Source organism: Salvelinus alpinus, chromosome 3 (assembly GCF_045679555.1).
Source record: "Salvelinus alpinus chromosome 3, SLU_Salpinus.1, whole genome shotgun sequence".
Taxonomy (NCBI): domain Eukaryota; kingdom Metazoa; phylum Chordata; class Actinopteri; order Salmoniformes; family Salmonidae; genus Salvelinus; species Salvelinus alpinus.
The window spans coordinates 69,806,276-69,827,334 of NC_092088.1; the positions used below are offsets into that span (position 1 = coordinate 69,806,276).

The 21,059-nt window shown below is 42.0% G+C and overlaps 1 protein-coding gene across 1 annotated transcript in view; it reads left to right on the forward strand.

Annotated features, from left to right (window-relative positions):
- The first annotated feature begins 1,325 nt into the window (after positions 1–1,325).
- Positions 1,326–21,059, forward strand: part of map2k6 (mitogen-activated protein kinase kinase 6) — a 67,582-nt gene continuing 47,848 nt past the window's right edge. Inside the window, exon 1 of the mRNA XM_071393875.1 lies at positions 1,326–1,705. Coding sequence (XP_071249976.1) covers positions 1,615–1,705 — 91 coding nt within the window. The 5' untranslated portion in view covers positions 1,326–1,614. The remainder of the gene's footprint in view (positions 1,706–21,059) is intronic.

Below are 21,059 nucleotides of genomic sequence, written 5' to 3' on the forward strand. Positions count from 1 at the left end.
TCTCCAGACCTGAACCCAATAGAAAATCTTTGGATGGAGCTGAAAGTCCGTATTGCCCAGCGACAGCCCCGAAACCTGAAGGATCTGGAGAAGATCTGTAGGGAGGAGTGGGCCAAAATCCCTGCTGCAGTGTGTGCAAACCTAGTCAAGAACTACAGGAAACGTATGATCTCTGTAATTGCAAACAAAGGTTTCTGTACCAAATATTAAGTTCTGCTTTTCTGATGTATCAAATACTTATGTCATGCAATAAAATGCAAATTAATTACTTAAAAATCATACAATGTGATTTTCTGGATTTTTGTTTTAGATTCCGTCTCTCATAGTTGAAGTGTACCTATGATAATAATTACAGACCTCTACATGCTTTGTAAGTAGGAAAACCTGCAAAATCGGCAGTGTATCAAATACTTGTTCTCCCCACTGTATATAATAAAATACCGGAAATAAGAGAAGACGCTATATAGCCTTCAAACATGAAGCAGTTCTTCATGGAAGAGTGGGTCAAAATTCCTCCACAGCGACGTGAGAGACTGATCAACAACTATAGGAAGCGTTTGGTTGGAGTCATTGTTGCTAAAGTTGGCACAACCAGTTATTGAGTGTAAGGGAGCAATTAATGTTTCACACAGGGACATTAGGTATTGCATAACTTTGTTTAGAAAATAAATTAAATAAGTACGTAGCTGTTTCATTATTTGTTCACTCAGGTTCCCTTGATCTAATATTAGGTTTTGGTTGAGGATCTGATAAAATTCAATATCAAAAATATGCTAAAGTAGAGAAAATTAGAAAGGGGCAAATACTTTTTCACAGCACTATAGCTATATAAAGTTTAATATAGCAGCCAGAGAAAACATGCTGATCATTTATCACACATAGCCATACTCAGATACTGCAGTAAAGTAATACAATGCTGTAATACAATATGCATAACGACATAATTGACTACAGTTCCGACAATCCTTTTCGCCCAAGCAGTAAGAACGTTTGTAAAACAGGCCAATGGTTCTTGCTATCTGGAATCCCTGGGACGTCCCTACCCCCCATTGAGGTTTACATTTAAATGGTTAAGGTAAGGATTAAGGTAGGTTAAGCAATGGTTAGGGGTTAGGGTAGGGACGTCCCAATGATTCCACATAGCACAAACCATAGGCCAATGTCTCACCAAAGATGGTGGATAAATGAAGATAGTACACTCAGGCCTTATACCATTGAAAAAAAACTGTCAGTGCCGGTCTACATAACATGGTGCATCTTAGCTGGGTCTGGTCTACTTAGTTCATCGTCTTTCATTGAACCAAAAAAAAAAAACAGCGAGTGGGATGTCTCGCTTCCTTTTCCGTCGCTGGCTCACACTGTCTGATCGAAGTTAGTAGCTTTCAGCTGCCAGCCGTAGCCCATTGTTTAAGTGCCGCTGAGAATTCTTTGCATTACAATTGAAAAATTACCCATTTCCAGACCGTTTTGCAAAGTGTGCAATTGTAATATTGCTCTTTGCACGGACACACACGGTTCAAACGTAAAAAGGCTCCAAGTGCATAAAGATCGCTGCTTGTATTTTGCATCTTTATTGCAAAGCAAGCCGCTGAAGCAAGCTCCCGTGCGAGGGCGATGGAGGGAGGGAGTGAGAAAGAAGGCAAAGTCTTTTGTGCTTCCCCTCCCCCCGATCAAAGTAAAGGGGAAATGTCTCAGCCAAAGGGAGGTAAGAATATTACATGCGATCTGTGCAAAAATACTGATATGCAATCAGCTCTGCATTGTCTGCAGGTTGGATATAGTCAATGCATTTTAAAGTTTGATACGTTAAAAGGGTCAGCATTTCCTGTTTAGATCTTTTCTTTTGCAGAGTTCCTGGTAAGACGATGCTGTCTAACAATCATTGCTCATTTTTACGGTATTTGCAGTCCTCTTGTACCAGAGATGTTATAGCGTAGATATAGCTGTCATATAGTCAGCAACACACTGCAGACATAACATTGCAACGCCTTTAAAGCATGCACTATCCATGCACATTTCGACGAGATGTTGCCTGTGCAAGGTAATACATCAAATGCATGTATTGCACTGCATTTGTACTTTCACACAAGGTGCATCCATTAACTGCGAACTGTGCGTACAGTATTGTGCATGCGTTGTACCCAGGTCAAGTTCAGTTCAAACGGCTTTTGAAAATAACACAAGTTACTCTGACCATTTTCTTCTTGTTGCGGTTTTGTTTTCACTGTCAGTGGTGCGTAATGGAAAATTATTGGGACGCCTCGTCCTAGTGACTGAGCTTTGATCCTGCAGTAATAAATAATGTAGACATTTAAAAAAGTAAAAAGCTACATTTAGATTTGCTGTGTGAACGTCTACTGATGCAAACAGCCAAAGGAACAGGGAAATAGGCTATTCAAATACGAGTCTCCAAGCAAAAATGTCCTTGCCACAGTCAGTAAGTAGCTAGTAGAATATTTTATGTCAGCTCTAACAGCTTTCCCTTACGAAAACAGATTGCAGTATGCTGCAAATAGTGCTTACAAAATACGTTTTTTGTTATTGCAGTAATTGTACAGTGTTACGCCATAGCAACAATTACTGTGTCCAAAATATCAGTTGACTGCAGTTACTGCACTTTTACTGAAGTTTCAAAACGGCAATCTTTTTTTTGTAAGGGAATTCTCTCAAGACCACTGCACAAGACTATGCCGAGAGACAATAATCAGAACCAACTTCTATAACCCTCTGAAATGCATTTCTACTGACCTCATGAATCCACAGGTGTCAAATGTATTCTATGGCAGGATGAGTGTCTGCAGGTGTGCGCTGCTCCCTTGTGCTTGGTTAATTAATGATTACTGATTTAATGATTACTGGTCACTGATTAATTAGGAGCTCCCCTCACCTGGTTGTCTAGGTCTCCATTGGACACACATTAAAAGATAAACCAGCAGACTCTGGGCACTCCATGGAATTAGTTTTACACCCCTGATCTTTTCAGACAGGATTTGCATCATTGAAAGTCTTGGAGTGTTTTCACACCACATGCCTAATTTATTTATTACTCCTATAATAGGATTAGCATAGCCAGGAGTACAAATATCGGATGTGTCACAAAGGGCACCATATTCCCTCTAGTTACATGGAACACAAACCGGCTGCGCATGCTGTGGTGCATACATTTATTTTGCCCCCCCACACCAAACACGATCACGACACGCAGGTTAAAATATCAAAACAAACTGTGAACCAATGACATTAATTTGGGGACAGGTCGAAAATCATTAAACATGTATGGCAATTTAGCTAGTTAGCTTGAACTTGCTAGCTAACGTTAATTTGTCCTATTTAGCTAGCTTGCTGTTGCTAGCAATTTTTATTTATTTTTAATTTTACCTTTATTTATACAGGTTTTTTCTCATTGAGATAATATCTCTTTTCCAAGAGAGACCTAATCCAATAGCAGCAGGGGGAACAACGTTTCAGACAAAACAACTTACATACACTAACACAACATTAAACAAAACTATAAACACACATACTGTACAACAATTACATATTACATTAAAAACACAAACATCTTGACTAAAAACAGCTGGCCTAAAAACAATTACACTCTCTATGATATATACATCGATCAAGTGTTTAAACTCCACCAATGAAACTAGATCATCACATTTTTAAATGTTCAGGAGAGAATTCCAGGACCACGGTGCTAAGTAACTAAAACTATTTCTACCATGACCTGTTCTATTTTTTGGTACTGTTAGAAGCAAATCAGAATGGGACCGTAATTGATATTTATTTACTGACCTGACTAAAAAAGAACAGAGATAAAATGGCATTTTATCCAATATGGCCTTATAAATCAGTGTATACCAGTGTTTAAGCCTACGCAAGGTCAATGACGACCAGCCAACAAACAGCGCTGTAGAGATCACAATGATGTGTTAGACGTTTCTGATTTGTAATGAACCTGAGGGCTGCATGATGCACTGAATCAAGTGCTCTCAGGGTAGTGGCTGAGGCCTGCATATACAGTGGGGAGAACAAGTATTTGATACACTGCCGATTTTGCAGGTTTTCCTACTTACAAAGCATATAGAGGTCTGTAATTTTTATCATAGGTACACTTCAACTGTGAGAGACGGAATCTAAAACAAAAATCCAGAAAATCACATTGTATGATTTTTAAGTAATTAATTAGCATTTTATTGCATGACATAAGTATTTGATACATCAGAAAAGCAGAACTTAATATTTGGTACAGAAACCTTTGTTTGCAATTACAGAGATCATACGTTTCCTGTAGTTCTTGACCAGGTTTGTACACACTGCAGCAGGGATTTTGGCCCACTCCTCCATACAGACCTTCTCCAGATCCTTCAGGTTTCGGGGCTGTCGCTGGGCAATACGGACTTTCAGCTCCCTCCAAAGATTTTCTATTGGGTTCAGGTCTGGAGACTGGCTAGGCCACTCCGGGACCTTGAGATGCTTCTTACGGAGCCACTCCTTAGTTGCCCTGGCTGTGTGTTTCGGGTCGTTGTCATGCTGGAAGACCCAGCCATGACCCATCTTCAATGCTCTTACTTAGGGAAGGAGGTTGTTGGCCAAGATCTCGCGATACATGGCCCCATCCATCCTCCCCTCAATACGGTGCAGTCGTCCTGTCCCCTTTGCAGAAAAGCATCCCCAAAGAATGATGTTTCCACCTCCATGCTTCACGGTTGGGATGGTGTTCTTGGGGTTGTACTCATCCTTCTTCTTCCTCCAAACACGGCGAGTGGAGTTTAGACCAAAGAACTCAATTTTTGTCTCATCAGACCACATGACCTTCTCCCATTCCTCCTCTGGATAATCCAGATGGTCATTGGCAAACTTCAGACGGTCCTGGACATGCGCTGGCTTGAGCAGAGGGACCTTGCGTGCACTGCAGGATTTTAATCCATGACGGCGTAGTGTGTTACTATTGGTTTTCTTTGAGACTGTGGTCCCAGCTCTCTTCAGGTCATTGACCAGGTCCTGCCGTGTAGTTCTGGGCTGATCCCTCACCTTCCTCATGATCATTGATGCCCCACGAGGTGAGATCTTGCATGGAGCCCCAGACCGAGGGTGATTGACCGTCATCTTGAACTTCTTCCATTTTCTAATAATTGCGCCAACAGTTGTTGCCTTCTCACCAAGCTGCTTGCCTATTGTCCTGTAGCCCATCCCAGCCTTGTGCAGGTCTACAATTTGATCCCTGATGTCCTTACACAGCTCTCTGGTCTTGGCCATTGTGGAGAGGTTGGAGTCTGTTTGATTGAGTGTGTGGACAGGTGTCTTTTATACAGGTAACGAGTTCAAACAGGTGCAGTTAATACAGGTAATGAGTGGAGAACAGGAGGGCTTCTTAAAGAAAAACGAACAGGTCTGTGAGAGCCGGAATTCTTACTGGTTGGTAGGTGATCAAATACTTATGTCATGCAATAAAATGCAAATTAATTACTTAAAAATCATACAATGTGATTTTCTGGATTTTTGTTTTAGATTCCGTCTCTCACAGTTGAAGTGTACCTATGATACAAATTACAGACCTCTACATGCTTTGTAAGTAGGAAAACCTGCAAAATCGGCAGTGTATCAAATACTTGTTCTCCCCACTGTATATAACATCACTGAAATCTAAAACCGACAGTAATGTACATCGCACCAGCTCCTTCCTGGCCTCAAAAGAAAAACAAGCCTTATGCCAGTAATAAAATCCTATTTTCAGCTTGAGCTTCAGCTTGAGCTTCAAGTTCTCTACATGCACAGTGAAGCTCAGCTTATCATCCACCCACACACCCAAATATTTGTACACTTTAACTTGCTCTATAGTATGTCCAGCCAATGTAGCAATGACATGATTTGTAACATGACTGGCATTTGAAAATACCATGCATTTTGTTTTACCCGAATTTAGAATCAGCTTTAAATCATACAGATTCTGTTGTATGATGTTAAATGCTCTTTGGGAATTTTCAAAAGCTAAAGATAAACTACTACCACTTGAATAAAGAACAGTATCATCTGCATAAAAATAAGATTCAATAAGGATTCAATAAGATCCCCAATGTTGTTGATATACAAAATTAACAAAATTAACAGTGGGCCCAAAATAGAACCTTGCGGAACACCTGAGCACACCTTTATGGACTCAGATTTACATCCATCCGCCATTACACATTGTGTACGATTTGATAGGTAATTTATAAACCTATCTAGAGCTTGACCAGTAACCCCACAACATTTTAACCTTTGCACTAACACAGCATGGTCCACGGTGTCAAAAGCCTTCGACAAATCAATAAAAACAGGCACACAATGTAACTTCTTATCAAGAGCACAGTGGATGTCATTTAAAACCTTCAATGTTGCTGAAACAGTCCTGTGTCCAGACCTAAAACCTGATTGCATTCCATTTAAGATGTTGTTTTCTTGGAAGTAGGTCTTTAGCTGCCTACTAACTAAGGACTCCAGTACTACTTGTCAAGTAGCGAGGGATCTCCACCTTTCAGGAGAGGCAGTACATCCTGGGATATAAACATTGAGTTGTTATTTTACCTGAAATGCACAAGGACCTCTACTCCGACAATTAATCCACACATAAAACGGCCAACCGAATCGTTTCTAGTCATCTCTCCTCCTTCCAGGCTTTATCATCTTTGAACTTATATGGTGATCGCATCTAAACTTTCATTGTATTACCACAATAACCGTCAACAAAGTTCGTCTTTCACCCACGTGGGTATAACCAATGAGGAGATGGCACGTGGGTATCTGCTTCAAATCAAATGTATTTATATAGCCCTTCTTACATCAGCTGATATCTCAAAGTGCTGTACAGAAACCCAGCCTAAAACTCCAAACAGCAAGCAATGCAGGTGTAGAAGCACGGTGGCTAGGAAAAGCTCCCTAGAAAGGCCAAAACCTAGGAAGAAACCTAGAGAGGAACCAGGCTATGAAGGGTGGCCAGTCCTCTTCTGGCTGTGCCGGGTGGAGATTATAACAGAACATGGCCAAGAATTTCAAATGTTCATAAATGACCAGCATGGTCAAATAATAATAATCACAGTAGTTGTCGAGGGTGCAGCAAGTCAGCACCTCAGGAGTAAATGTCAGTTGGCTTTTCATAGCCGATCATTAAGAGTATCTCTACCGCTCCTGCGGTCTCTAGAGAGTTGAAAACAGCAGGTCAGGGACAGGTAGCACGTCCGGTGAACAGGTCAGGGTTCCATAGCCGCAGGCAGAACAGTTGAAACTGGAGCAGCAGCACAGCCAGGTGGACTGGGGACAGCAAGGAGTCATCATGCCAGGTAGTCCTGAGGCATGGTCCTAGGGCTCAGGTCCTCCGAGAGAGAGAGAGAATTAGAGAGAGCATACTTAAATTCACACAGGACACCGGATAAGACAGGAGAAGTACTCCAGATATAACAAACTGACCCTAGCCCCCCGACACATAAACTACTGCAGCATAAATACTGGAGACTGAGACAGGAGGGGTCAGGAGACACTGTGGCCCCATCCGATTAAACCCCCGGACAGGGCCAAACAGGAAGGATATAACCCCACCCAGTTTGCCAAAGCACAGCCCCCACACCACTAGAGGGATATCTTCAACCACCAACTTACCATCCTGAGACAAGGCCGAGTATAGCCCACAAAGATCTCCGCCACGGCACAACCCAAGGGGGGGCGCCAACCCAGACAAGAAGATCACGTCAGTGACTCAACCCACTCAAGTGACGCACCCCTCCTAGGGATGGCATGAAAGAGCACCTGTAAGCCAGTGACTCAGCCCCTGTAATAGGGTTAGAGGCAGAGAATCCCAGTGGAGAGAGGGGAACCGGCCAGGCAGAGACTGGCCGGTTCCCCTCATTTAACACAGTAAATTCATCAGGCTTAAGCCATGTTTCAGTCAGGCCAATCACATCAAGATTATGATCAGTGATTAGTTCATTGACTATAACTGCCTTTGAAGTGAGGGATCTAACATTAGGTAGCCCTATTTTGAGATGTGAGCTATCACGATCTCTTTCAATAATGGCAGGAATGGAGGAGGTCTTTATCCTAGTGAGATTGCTAAGGCTAACACCGCCATGTTTAGTTTTGCCCAACCTAGGTGGAGGCACAGACACGGTCTCAATGGGGATAGCTGAGCTGACTACACTGACTGTGCTAGTGGCAGACTCCACTAAAGCTGGCAGGCTGGCTAACAGCCTGCTGCCTGGCCTGCACCCTATTTCATTGTGGAGCTAGAGGAGTTAGAGCCCTGTCTATGTTGGTAGATAAGATGAGAGCACCCCTCCAGCTAGGATGGAGTCCGTCACTCCTCAGCAGGCCAGGCTTGGTCCTGTTTGTGGGTGAGTCCCAGAAAGAGGGCCAATTATCTACAAATTCTATCTTTTGGGAGGGGCAGAAAACAGTTTTCAACCAGCAATTGAGTTGTGAGACTCTGCTGTAGAGCTCATCACTCCCCCTAACTGGGAGTGGGCCAGAGACAATTACTCGATGCCGACACATCTTTCTAGCTGATTTACACGCTGAAGCTATGTTGCGCTTGGTGACCTCTGACTCGTTCATCCTAACATTGTTGGTGCCGACGTGGATAACAATATCTCTATACTCTCTACACTCGCCAGTTTTAGCTTTAGCCAGCACCATCTTCAGATTAGCCTTAACGTCGGTAGCCCTGCGACCTGGTAAACAGTGTATGAACGCTGGATGATTCGTTTTAAGTCTAATACTGCGGGTAATGGAGTCGCCAATGACTAGGGTTTTCAATTTGTCAGAGCTAATGGTGGGAAGCTTCGGCGTCTCAGACCCTGTAACGGGAGGAGTAGAGACAAGAGAAGGCTCAGACTCCGACTCGCTGCTTAATGGGGAAAACCGGTTGAAAGTTTCTGTCGGCTGAATGAGCGACACCGGTTGAGCATTCCTACAGCATTTCCCCCCAGAATTGTCCGGCTGCGGGGACTGTGCGAGGGGATTTATACTACTATCTGTACTTACTGGTGGCACAGACGCTGTTTCATCCTTTCCTACACTGAAATTACCCTTGCCTAACGATTGCGTCTGAAGCTGGGCTTGCAGCACAGCTATCCTCGCCATAAGGCGATCGTTCTCCTGTATATTATGAGTACAGCGACTGCAATTAGAAGGCATCATGTTAATGTTACTACTTAGCTTCGGCTGTTGGAGGTCCTGACGAACCATGTCCAGATAAAGCGTCCGGAGTGAAAAAGTTTAATTAAATAAAAGTTGTGAGGGAAAAACTAAAAATATAAACGGAAAGTAAAAACCGTAAAGTTGTCAGGTAGCAAAGTAAGGTTGGCAACAAAACGCACAGCAACACATCTGCTTCTATAAACCAATGAGGAGATGGGAGAGGCAGGACTTGCAGCGCGACCTGCGTCAGAAATAGGAATGACTTCTATTTTAGCCCTTGGCGTCGTATACGCTCGCGAGCAGTGTGGGTGCAATAATTGAATAACATGGATTTCTAAATCGTGACGTGTCCGGTCTGGTCAGCATGTTAGGGCCATTACATTTTTTTGGGGGGGACCAGTATTTCCAGCATTATCCACTAGGTTTGCTGCAGGTAGAAAATCCTGGGAGATGTTATTTAATTGACACAAGCTGTCTACAATCAATCAATATCTGGTTGTGCATGAGCGTTTGGTTGGGGGATCGCCTAAAAGCGACCGTGTACTAGGTTCGGTTTGCTACTAGCAGAACTCCAGGTGAAGTGAACGTCTGTGCTTCGCATACTCCCTTTAAAAGACCTTCGCTGGAAAAAATAGAAAAATGCGGCTATATTACTGTTTGTCCCTCTTGAGATGCCGTAGCAACAACATGGCCAGTATACACTTCCTCCAAATATTTGGAATTAATTTAAGATAAATCAAGATCTGTTATTAATTTATTTCAAAAAAATTGCAGAGGAGGACTTAGTCGTGCAATTTTACATCTAACAAGGATGTTTGATGCAGTATTTCTCAACATTTGCATTTAAACTAGACATCTCTCGTTGAATGACAACAAACACTTAATTGAAGAATCCCTCCCGTCCATAGTTCCCACTCCTACTAGGAGTAGTACTGTTGACTAGTGATGTAATGATTCACCGATATGCATCGTTCCTAACATATATATACAGTGGGGAGAACAAGTATTTGATACACTGACGATTTTGCAGGTTTTCCTACTTACAAAGCATGTAGAGGTCTGTAATTCTTATCATAGGTACACTTCAACTATGAGAGACGGAATCTAAAACAAAAATCCAGAAAATCTCATTGTATGATTTTTAAGTAATTAATTTGCATTTTATTGCATGACATAAGTATTTGATACATCAGAAAAGCAGAACTTAATATTTGGTACAGAAACCTTTGTTTGCAATTACAGAGATCATACGTTTCCTGTAGTTCTTGACTAGGTTTGCACACACTGCAGCAGGGATTTTGGCCCACTCCTCCCTACAGATCTTCTCCAGATCCTTCAGGTTTCGGGGCTGTCGCTGGGCAATACGGACTTTCAGCTCCCTCCAAAGATTCTCTATTGGGTTCAGGTCTGGAGACTGGCTAGGCCACTCCAGGACCTTGAGATGCTTCTTACGGAGCCACTCCTTAGTTGCCATGGCTGTGTGCTTCGTGTCGTTGTCATGCTGGAAGACCCAGCCACGACCCATCTTCAATGCTCTTACTGAGGGAAGGAGGTTGTTGGCCAAGATCTCGCGATACATGGCCCCATCCATCCTCCCCTCAATACGGTGCAGTCGTCCTGTCCCCTTTGCAGAAAAGCATCCCCAAAGAATGATGTTTCCACCTCCATGCTTCACGGTTGGGATGGTGTTCTTGGGGTTGTACTCATACTTCTTCTTCCTCCAAACACGGCGAGTGGAGTTAGACCAAAAAGCTCTATTTTTGTCTCATCAGACCACATGACCTTCTCCCATTCCTCCTCTGGATCATCCAGATGGTCATTGGCAAACTTCAGACAGGCCTGGACATGCACTGGCTTAAGCAGGGGGACCTTGCGTGCGCTGCAGGATTTTAATCCATGACGGCGTAGTGTGTTACTAATGGTTTTCTTTGAGACTGTGGTCCCAGCTCTCTTCAGGTCATTGACCAGGTCCTGCCGTGTAGTTCTGGGCTGATCCCTCACCTTCCTCATGATCATTGATGCCCCACGAGGTGAAATCTTGCATGGAGCCCCAGACCGAGGGTGATTGACCGTCATCTTGAACTTCTTCCATTTTCTAATAATTGCGCCAACAGTTGTTTCCTTCTCACCAAGCTGCTTGCCTATTGTCCTGTAGCCCATCCCAGCCTTGTGCAGGTCTACAATTTTATCCCTGATGTCCTTACACAGCTCTCTGGTGTTGGCCATTGTGGAGAGGTTGGAATCTGTTTGATTGTGTGTGGACAGGTGTCTTTTATACAGGTAACGAGTTCAAACAGGTGCAGTTAATACAGGTAATGAGTGGAGAACAGGAGGGCTTCTTAAAGAAAAACTAACAGGTCTGTGAGAGCCGGAATTCTTACTGGTTGGTAGGTGATCAAATACTTATGTCATGCAATAAAATGCAAATTAATTATTTAAAAATCATACAATGTGATTTTCTGGATTTTTGTTTTAGATTCCGTCTCTCACAGTTGAAGTGTACCTATGATAAAAATTACAGACCTCTACATGCTTTGTAAGTAGGAAAACCTGCAAAATCAGCAGTGTATCAAATACTTGTTCTCCCCACTGTATATATATTTTTTTACACATGGCTGCATCGATCTGCGGACCAAATGTAGCATGCTTCAGTCAGAAAATCTATTCAAACATTACGAATTGCAGATTCCCAATTTTTGTTGCTCATATTACTTTTTTCTACCTTCCGAAAACACTTAATATTTGGTGACAACTGATGCGTCCTCTCCTTCAGTGTCGAACTAAGCATGTAACTGTGTTGACATCCATTGATCTATATGTAATTTTGCATGCCGAACAACCATAGGATATATCAGTAGCCTAGATAAACCGTGCACTGTGCGACGCTTCGCGCGCTGACCGACAGGATGTAGGCGGCCTGTTCCTGATCTTACACATCTGCACGGCACCTACAGCATTCAAATGTTAAAATTGCGTGTTATTATGCTTTATGAGTTGAGTGACAACCTATGTAATTTGCCAGGTTATCTATGCACTGTTGAAAATTGTGTTTTACGGAATAAAAGTAAGCTACCGGAGACACATCTCTTATCTGGCTATACCTGCTGAACAGCACTTACAATAGATTTTATTTTGATTGTTCAGGTTCACCATAAGCAATAGTTTTGGTAGTTTTGCTTTAAACAATCAGTGTATATGGTCATTTTTAGATAACATCAAATGTAATTAGTCACATGCGCTGAATACAACCGGTGTAGACCTTACAGTGAAATGCTTACTTACGAGCCCCTAACCAAAAATGCAGTTAAAAAAAAATAAGGACAAGAATAAGAAATAAAAGTAACAAGTAATTAAAGAGCAGCAGTAAAATAACAATAGCGAGACGATTTACAGGGGGGTACCGGTACAAAATCAATGTCTGGGGGCACCGGTTAGTTGAGTTAATAACTCAACTTACATGTACATATTAAAGGGACTATGCATAGATGATAACAACAGAGAGTAGCAGCGATGTAAAAGAGGGGGGGGGGGGGGGGCAATGTTCAGGAGTCCTATGGCTTGAGGATAGAAGCTGTTTAGAAGCCTCTCGGACCTAGACTTGGCGCTCCGGTACTGCTTGCTGTGCGGTAGCAGAGAGAACAGTCTATGACTAGGGTGGCTAGAGTCTGAATTTTTAGGGCCTTCCTCTAACACCGCCTGGTATAGAGGTCCTGGATGGCAGGAAGCTTGGCCCCAGTGATGTACTGGGCCGTTCACACTACCCTCTGTAGTGCCTTGCGGTCGGAGGCCGAACAATTGCCATACCAGGCAACCAGTCAGGATTAGAGGTCGACCGATTACGATTTTTCAACGCAGATATCGATTATTGGAGGACCAAAAAAGGCAGATGCCAATTTTTAAAAACATTTTATATATCTGAGTGAGCGTTTTCTTGCTTGCTTATGACAGAATACAGCTCATTCAATGCTGTCTTAGTGCCAGCCTCTGACTGTGGTGGTATGTAAACAGCTACGAAAAATACAGATGAATACTCTCTAGGTAGATAGTGTGGTCTACAGCTTATCATGAGATACTCTACCTCAGGCGAGCATTAGCTCGAGACTTCCTTAGATATCGTGCACCAGTTGTTGTTTACAAAAATACATAGACCGCCGCCCCTTGTCTTACCAGATGTCACTGTTCTATCCTGCCGGTACATCGTATAACCAGCCAACTGTATGTCGATGTTGTCGTCGTTCAGTCATGACTCCGTGAAGCATAAGATGTTACAGTTTTTCATGTCCTGTTGGTAGTTTAATCTTCCGTAACTTGTCGATTTTATTGTCCAAAGATTGCAGGTTTGCTAGCAGAATGGAGGGAAGTGGGGGTTTATTCGATCGCCTACGAATTCTCAGAAGGCAGCCCGACCTGCGCCCTTCGATCTCTGCCTCCTCTTCACGCAGATCATGGGGATCGGGGCCTGTTCCCGAGGAAGCAGTGTATCCTTCATGTCGGGCTCGTCAGAGTCATGAAAGGAAAAAGAGGATTCTGCTAGTCCGTAGTGAGTAATCGCAGTCCTGATGTCTAGAAGTTATTTTCGGTCATAAGAGACGGTACCGGCAACATTATGTACAAAATAAGTTAACAAACAAAAAAACAACCGGTTGGGGACACGTAAAACGTCAGCCTTCATCTCCTGCGCCATTTTAATGATATACAGGATAATGTTGATAATTTAATAACGAGGAATCACTTTTGCGAGGCGCATGCATGGCCAAAGCTGGAGGAGAATATAAGCTCACTAAACTTCTAAACGTTAAAAACCATTTGATTTTGAGATGGGGTAGAATCCAAACTTGTGCTATATATTCATAGCAAAAAAAAAAAAACAGGCTACATTGCCCCCCCCACCCCTTAATCTGATAGTGGTAGTCGGGTCATAGATGCCTAGCCTACCTTATTCACACAAACACACACACATAGTACATACACCATAGACATGCATCATTTACACTCACACACGCACACATACAGAAGTCAGCTCAGACAGATCCAGTTCAGAGGCCCAGCTCATGAGCTCCATCAGCAGCAGATTTGATTTTAATTTAGAATGGAAAATGAATGTGTTTATGCATCTAATGTTAGTGCATCATATCGCATTGAACAGAATCGCATAGATTCATTCTCTAATCAAACGGAATAATTTCAAACTTAAACGAATCGTTCCTATATCGGAGCTAGGGTTGCACATTTTGGTGAAATTTCAGAAGTGGAAACTTTCTGTGGGAATTACCAGGAATATATGCAAATTAATATTGATAGTGTTTAAATGTAGATGTTTTTTGCAGTGGATATATTTACCATATATGGAGACAGAAACATTTTACCTTATCATAAATAAACATAACTGCAAATGATTAAATCCTTCCAATAAAAAAAAAAAAAAACATTTTAGTTACGAATTTAACTTTAATTAAATGAGTTGACTTTTCACATGGGATGATTTCACTGAACAACAAAAGGGAATATGATCCCCAATGATCCATCGCATCTCCCAAAAACGTTTTCAACATACATCTGTAAAATGATAGTCTAGAAACTAAAGCTTTGGTTGGCTTCCATGTCTTCTCACTGGACCTCCTCAATATCCACCTCTTGAACATCAGACTCAGAGGCCTCATCTTCAGTGTCACTTTCCAACCCTGTTGAGGATGGCTCGTGGTCAGGCTCAAAAAGCCTCAGATTTGCCCAGATGGCCACCAATATTTCAACCCTTGTATCGGTCAGCCTGTTTTGTGCTTTGGTGTGTGTGTTTTCCCAAACAAGGACCAGTTGGCTCTGAGGCGGCTGATGTTGGTGGGATTTGGAGGATGATGTTGGCAACAGGGGAAAGAGCCTCAGATCCACCTCACCTCGAATAGAAGTACTTTTGTCAGAGGTTGCTTGTTGTGAGCGCTGAGGGAATTTTATGCACTTGGCCAGATGATTCTGCATCTTTGTTGCATTCTTCACATATGATTTGGCACAGTATTTGCAAATGTACACCGCATTTCCTTCTACATTAGCTGCAGTAAAATGTCTCCACACAGCATTTTCCTGTAAAGATGAGAAAAAAAGAGTTAAAAAACATTCAATTCCATGTACATATAAATAGTTAAGCAGTTAGATTATACAACTCCTTTGTAAGATAAATGTTTTAAAATGAAACATGTATGGAACAGGTGAATTAACACTCCTCAGCTAGCAGGCTCAAGCAAGCTAAAACTAACTAGCAGAAATAGTTAGAAATGATTTAAACACACTTTGCTGTAGGCTACTATTTACTAGTTAACAAAAATCATGTATGTCATATAAAATATATTCACCCCACCCAGTATTGTAATCAAAACTTACCAGAAAGCATGTAGTCCTTGGCTCAGACAGTGTAGTAGTGTGGGCTCAATAGCATCTCATTAGTGTGCAAGATCTTGAGAATCAGCTGTTCATGTGATGGAAGAGTGCACTGCACATGTGATGGAAGAATGCACTGTGCATGCAGAGGGTTGCAATTTCATTGAATTGGGAATTGTTTAACCAAAATATGCCACAAGACCTAGAATTGCCTTATGTGTATCCCACAAAAAAAGGTTCACTGTTAGCTTAACTTTTTTGATGAATTTAAGCAAAATTCCCGGGCTTAACTTCCCATGGAAAATTTCTGGAAATTTACCGGAAAGTGTCAGACCCTTTGCAACCCTACCCCCAACATAATACATTTTTTTGTGGACCCCGGACAAGCACACCTGATTCTACTTGTCAACTAATCATCAAGCCCTTGACAAGTTGAATCGGGTGTTTTTGTCCGGGGATCCAACAAAAATGTGTGCTGTTGGGGATAGGGCTGTGACGGTAATGGTATTTCGGATGACGTAATTGACCATCTAAATGATTGCAGTGTCCGTAACCGTTCGAATATCGCACATTTTCTCCGCTCCTGTGAATGTACATCCATGGGTGGACTTTCAGCCATTGCGAGTGTACCCATAGGTGCAAAGCATGAAATAAAACCAGGTAGTAAAAGCAGGAAGTGTACCCATCAATATGTGCTGTGATTTGTTGATTCAATTGATCAATAACAACAAAAACATTCCACTGCATGAGCCACATCTGAGATGCGTTCAACAAGGGAAAACGTTTGCGAACCCTAGCTAACATTTAAAAAAGTTTGAAAAGGTAGTGTGTGGCAAATTAAAATGTAGAATATATTTTTATTTTATTTAACTAGGCAAGTCAGTTAAGAACAAATTCTTATTTTCAATGACGGCCTAGGAACAGTGAGTTAACTGCCTGTTCAGGGGCAGAACGACAGATTTGTACCTTGTCAGCTCGGGGATTTGAACTTGCAACCTTTCGGTTACTAGTCCAACGCTCTAACCACTACCCGGCTACCCTGCCACCCCAATGAAGAACAGCGGAAGCACTATGGGTGAGTAAAGGCACTATTTGTCAATTAACTTGCAATTGAACAAATGTTGAACTTTGTTAATTTACTTTTTTTGTTTTTAGCAGAGTAACGTAAACTCACCCCATTCCGTACAAATGTGCCTAACCGCGACATTCAAACGAGGCTACAAAGAAACTAATGGGACTGTAGCGACTGTGTTGACTTCAAAATCGGGGGTGTGAACTAGGTTTCTATTCAAGCATTGATCCAATTTGTAAGTCGCTCTGGATAAGAGCGTCTGCTAAATGACTTAAATGTAAATGTAAATGATCGACATGGTAATGGTTCTATAGTATTGGAGAAAAGTTGAAAAAAAACTGACCCTCCGTTACATCTTGACATGTCATGTCGTAACGTACAGCACGCATAAAGCAACTATTTCTGTCTTACAATCTCTCTCCACCAGGTGTAGCACTTCTCTCATCGTTTTAAAACAAGAAATGGACAGTGACGGGGGTAAGGGGAGATACCTAGTCTTTTTTTTCATCATCATTGCATGCGATCATCATTCTCAAAGCCGCTGTTTACTTCTAAGATCACTTTAGCACCGCCCTAAAAACCTGATTCAAATTCGACACAAACCTTCAAATAGGTATGTAATGACTCATTATATAAACTCTTAACAGTGTTTTATTTACATTTTAGAGGCGATAAGGTTATAAGTTTTGACAGATCGAGTGAAAAAAGCAATTTTCCCACACGACATCTGTCCTTCTCACTATCACACATTAGTTTCACTTCCCCACCCTCCATTTTTAAAAAGACCCGACGGGGCTCATTGCCTGCTTGAATTATGCAGAAACGGGCAGTGTTTAGGTCATGTAATTGATTTTGTTGGAAAGGGGAGAAATTGTGCTTTACAATGGTATTGACATTACAGTTGATCTGGAAGTATTACGTTTTTTGGGCGCTAAAATAAGGGCAATTGTACGGACCAAGGCGATGTACGAGTTTACGTGAGTTTACGTTAACTAGCTTGGTTACTTAGCTAACTAGAAACTCAAGCAGCCTCGTCTTAGCAAGCTTAGCTGGCTAACATTAGCTAGCTTACTCGCTAACCTTTAGCTAGACAAACTGTTGAAGTTTGTTTTGTTCTATTTCAGAATTTAACTGGACCTACTCATCTGTAATGGTTTTGATCAATACATGGAGAAATTCTGAAGACAAATTTGAGAGCCCCGTTACCAAGAAGAGTGAGGCCTGGGAAATTGTAGCTCTAATGCTTCAAGAGAAAAAGTTATGCTGTGACATGGGAGACATGCGATGCGAAGTGGAGTCTGCACAGGTGTGTGTTGCTATGTAGCTACCTCCTCTTTGTCTTTCTTCTCTTTCTTTCCTTTTGCTAGCTTGTTCTCTCACTTTCAGAGAGAGAGAGAGACTGTCTTAGTGTGGCTCAGTTGGTAGCGCTTGCAACACATTCCCACGGGGGACCAGTATAGAAATGTATGCTCCCTTTTGACTGAAATGGAAATGTTGTTAAAGTTCACTCATGATGCCAAATTGTCTGTCACACAGGTACAAGGCCATCATTGATGGACATCAGAAGACTGGTCAGGGGAGAAGAAAGTGAGAGTTCTACTTCATGGAGGATGCGGTGACCCCCGCAGTCATTATATCATCTTTTCCCACACGCAACACTCACACCAACCCCAACATCACTACACACACAACATACAGCACACAATACTAATTACACTGTCACTCAGCCCAGCACCTCCACAGATACCCCACACACAGCATGCTACAGTAGCACTGAAACCCGGTCACCCTCTCTCTCTAATACAACACCTTATAACCCTCATACCAACACCACTCCCTACAAATAATACGAAAATAATACCAGAAGAGATGCTCGAGGGCGAAACTGGACAGTATCATTGCACTTCAAGAACAGAGTGAGAGAAACTATTTTCTTAAAAGGTTTACCGCTGCTCTCCAGAATTTCAATGAACAGTAGCCTAAATGTATTTATTTATTGTTTAATTGTCAACTAATAACTCATTCTCCTGAGATTTTCCTTGATTGTATGTTTAACTGAAATTGTTAATACCCAATTGTTTTGGAACATGTTTTATTAAAATGGAAACATAAATAACTGGCTTTGTTAACTTGTGCTTGCACACAAACACACACAAAAAAAATCTCATGTAATACAATAATAATTTATTGATCAAATATGGTTATGTACTATACCTGGGGTTCCCAACTGGTGGTCCGTGGACCAAAATACTAAAATACTGTTACAACACCAGCAAATCAGCTCCAAGTAATTAACATTTTGGAAATCTGTTCCAAAGTATTCACATGCGTAATGGCAAGACACATTTGGTCATGTAGTATATGTGGACACCTGCTCGTCGAACATTTAATTCCAAAATCATGGGCATTAGTATGGAGTTGGTCCCCCTTTTGCTGCTAAAACAGCCTCCACTCTTCTGGGAAGGCTTTCCACTAGATGTTGGAAAATTGCTGCTGGGACTACAACAACAACCTTTCATTCAATCGAATAAAATAAGAAGAATATAGTATGTAGAGTGTAAATGTGTGTTGTAGCTTAGTTCTCCCTCTTCAGCTAGGCTAGTTCAGGTTCTCTCTCTTCAGCTAGGCTAGTTCAGGTTCTCCCTCTTCAGCTAGGCTAGTTCAGGTTCTCTCTCTTCAGCTAGGCTAGTTCGGGATCTCTCTTCAGCTAGGCTAGTTTGGGATCTCTCTCTTCAGCTAGGCTAGTTCGGCATCTCTCTCTTCAGCTAGGCTAGTTCGGGATCTCTTCAGCTAGGCTAGTTTGGGATCTCCCTCTTCAGTATCCTGCCTGTCAGGGATGGGGTCAGGGACGGGGTCAATGGTGGCCTCCTGGTATTTCCTTGGTGAATCCTTCATGGATCAGGACCAAGTTGTGGAGAACACATGCACTGGCAATCACATGGAGTACTTTGTTTAGAAGGAACCTTTCCAAGTGCAGCAGTCTCCGCCACTTGAGTAGCCCAAAACCCCCTCTCAATTGTTCGAAATGTGGACCTGATTTTGAAACACATTTGTTCATCTTGAAGGTGGCAGCTGTTTCTGAATGGAACAATTAAGTCCACACTCAGGGTATGCAAAATCCCTGAGCAGATGGTATTGCTCGGGTAGTGGGTTGGTCTCCAGGTGGGTCTTGAGGTCGCTGGTCATGTACATTCTGGCATCGTGCACAGAACCAGCATTCGCTGTGTAGATGTTTGTTAACATGAGCTGGCTGTCGCATACTTCCTGGAGTTGAAAGGTAGAATGGCCATTTCTGTTTATGTAGTCATCTCTATTGTTGGAAGGTCCCCTGATGGTAATATGGATGACATCTATACACCCAATCACCCCAGGGAACCTTGTCTTTTTCTCGAACGCGGCCTGTACTACTGATAGTTGCTCTACAGAAGGCCACTTCACATTGTCAAGCACCAGCTGTGTGAGGCCTGTGACCACTTGAACGAGGTGGTGATGCAATGTTCCTTTGTTGAGATTGAACTGGTCTGCCACTCCCCTGAAACTTTCCTGGTTGGCCATCAGCCACAGGGAGGCCAACACCCTATTTTTAATGAGTTCACCTCTGTGAGGCACCATAGGAGCCAGGTCCTCGCACAGTATCTGGAACAGAACAAAATAACAATCTGTTAGCTCTGTCTTTGAGCTAAAAACACTTAATCTGTTACTCCTTGGTGTTGTTGCATTACTGCAAAGTCTACCAGTAGCCTATTGATAGGCAGCTTACATAGGTTTACAGTGCAGAGTACTTTAATAGTATAACTTATGAGGATGGTGTTACTAAATTAATGAATTAGGCCTATTAAATTATAGGTAAATCATTAGCCTACTTTTTACATATGGACACTGAAACATCATGTAAAAGGCCTATATTTTGCTATATACCGTGCATTCGGGAAGTATTCAGACCCCTTGACAGCCTTACCCGTTACAGCCTTATTCTAAAATGTGTTGTTTTTCCCCCCTCATCAATCTATACACAATACCCCATAATAACAAAGCAAAAATAGGTTTTTAGAAATGTGTGTGTGTGATATATATATATTAAAACACACACACTACCTTTTCAAAAGTTTGGGGTCACTTAAAAATGTCCTTGTTTTTGAAAGAAAAACAGTTTTTTTGTCCATTTAAAATAACATCAAATTGATCAGAAATACAGTTTAGACATTGTTAATGTTGTAAATGACTATTGTAGCTGGAAATAGCAGATAAAAAAACAAAAAAACTAACAAAAAACAGACGTACAGAGGCCCTTTATCAGCAACCATCACTTCTGTGTTCCAATGGCACATTGTGTTAGCTAATCCAAGTTTATCATTTTAAAAGGCTAATTGATCATTAGAAAACCCCTTTGCAATTATATTAGCACATCTGAAAACTGTTGTTTTGATTAAAGAAGCAATACAACTGG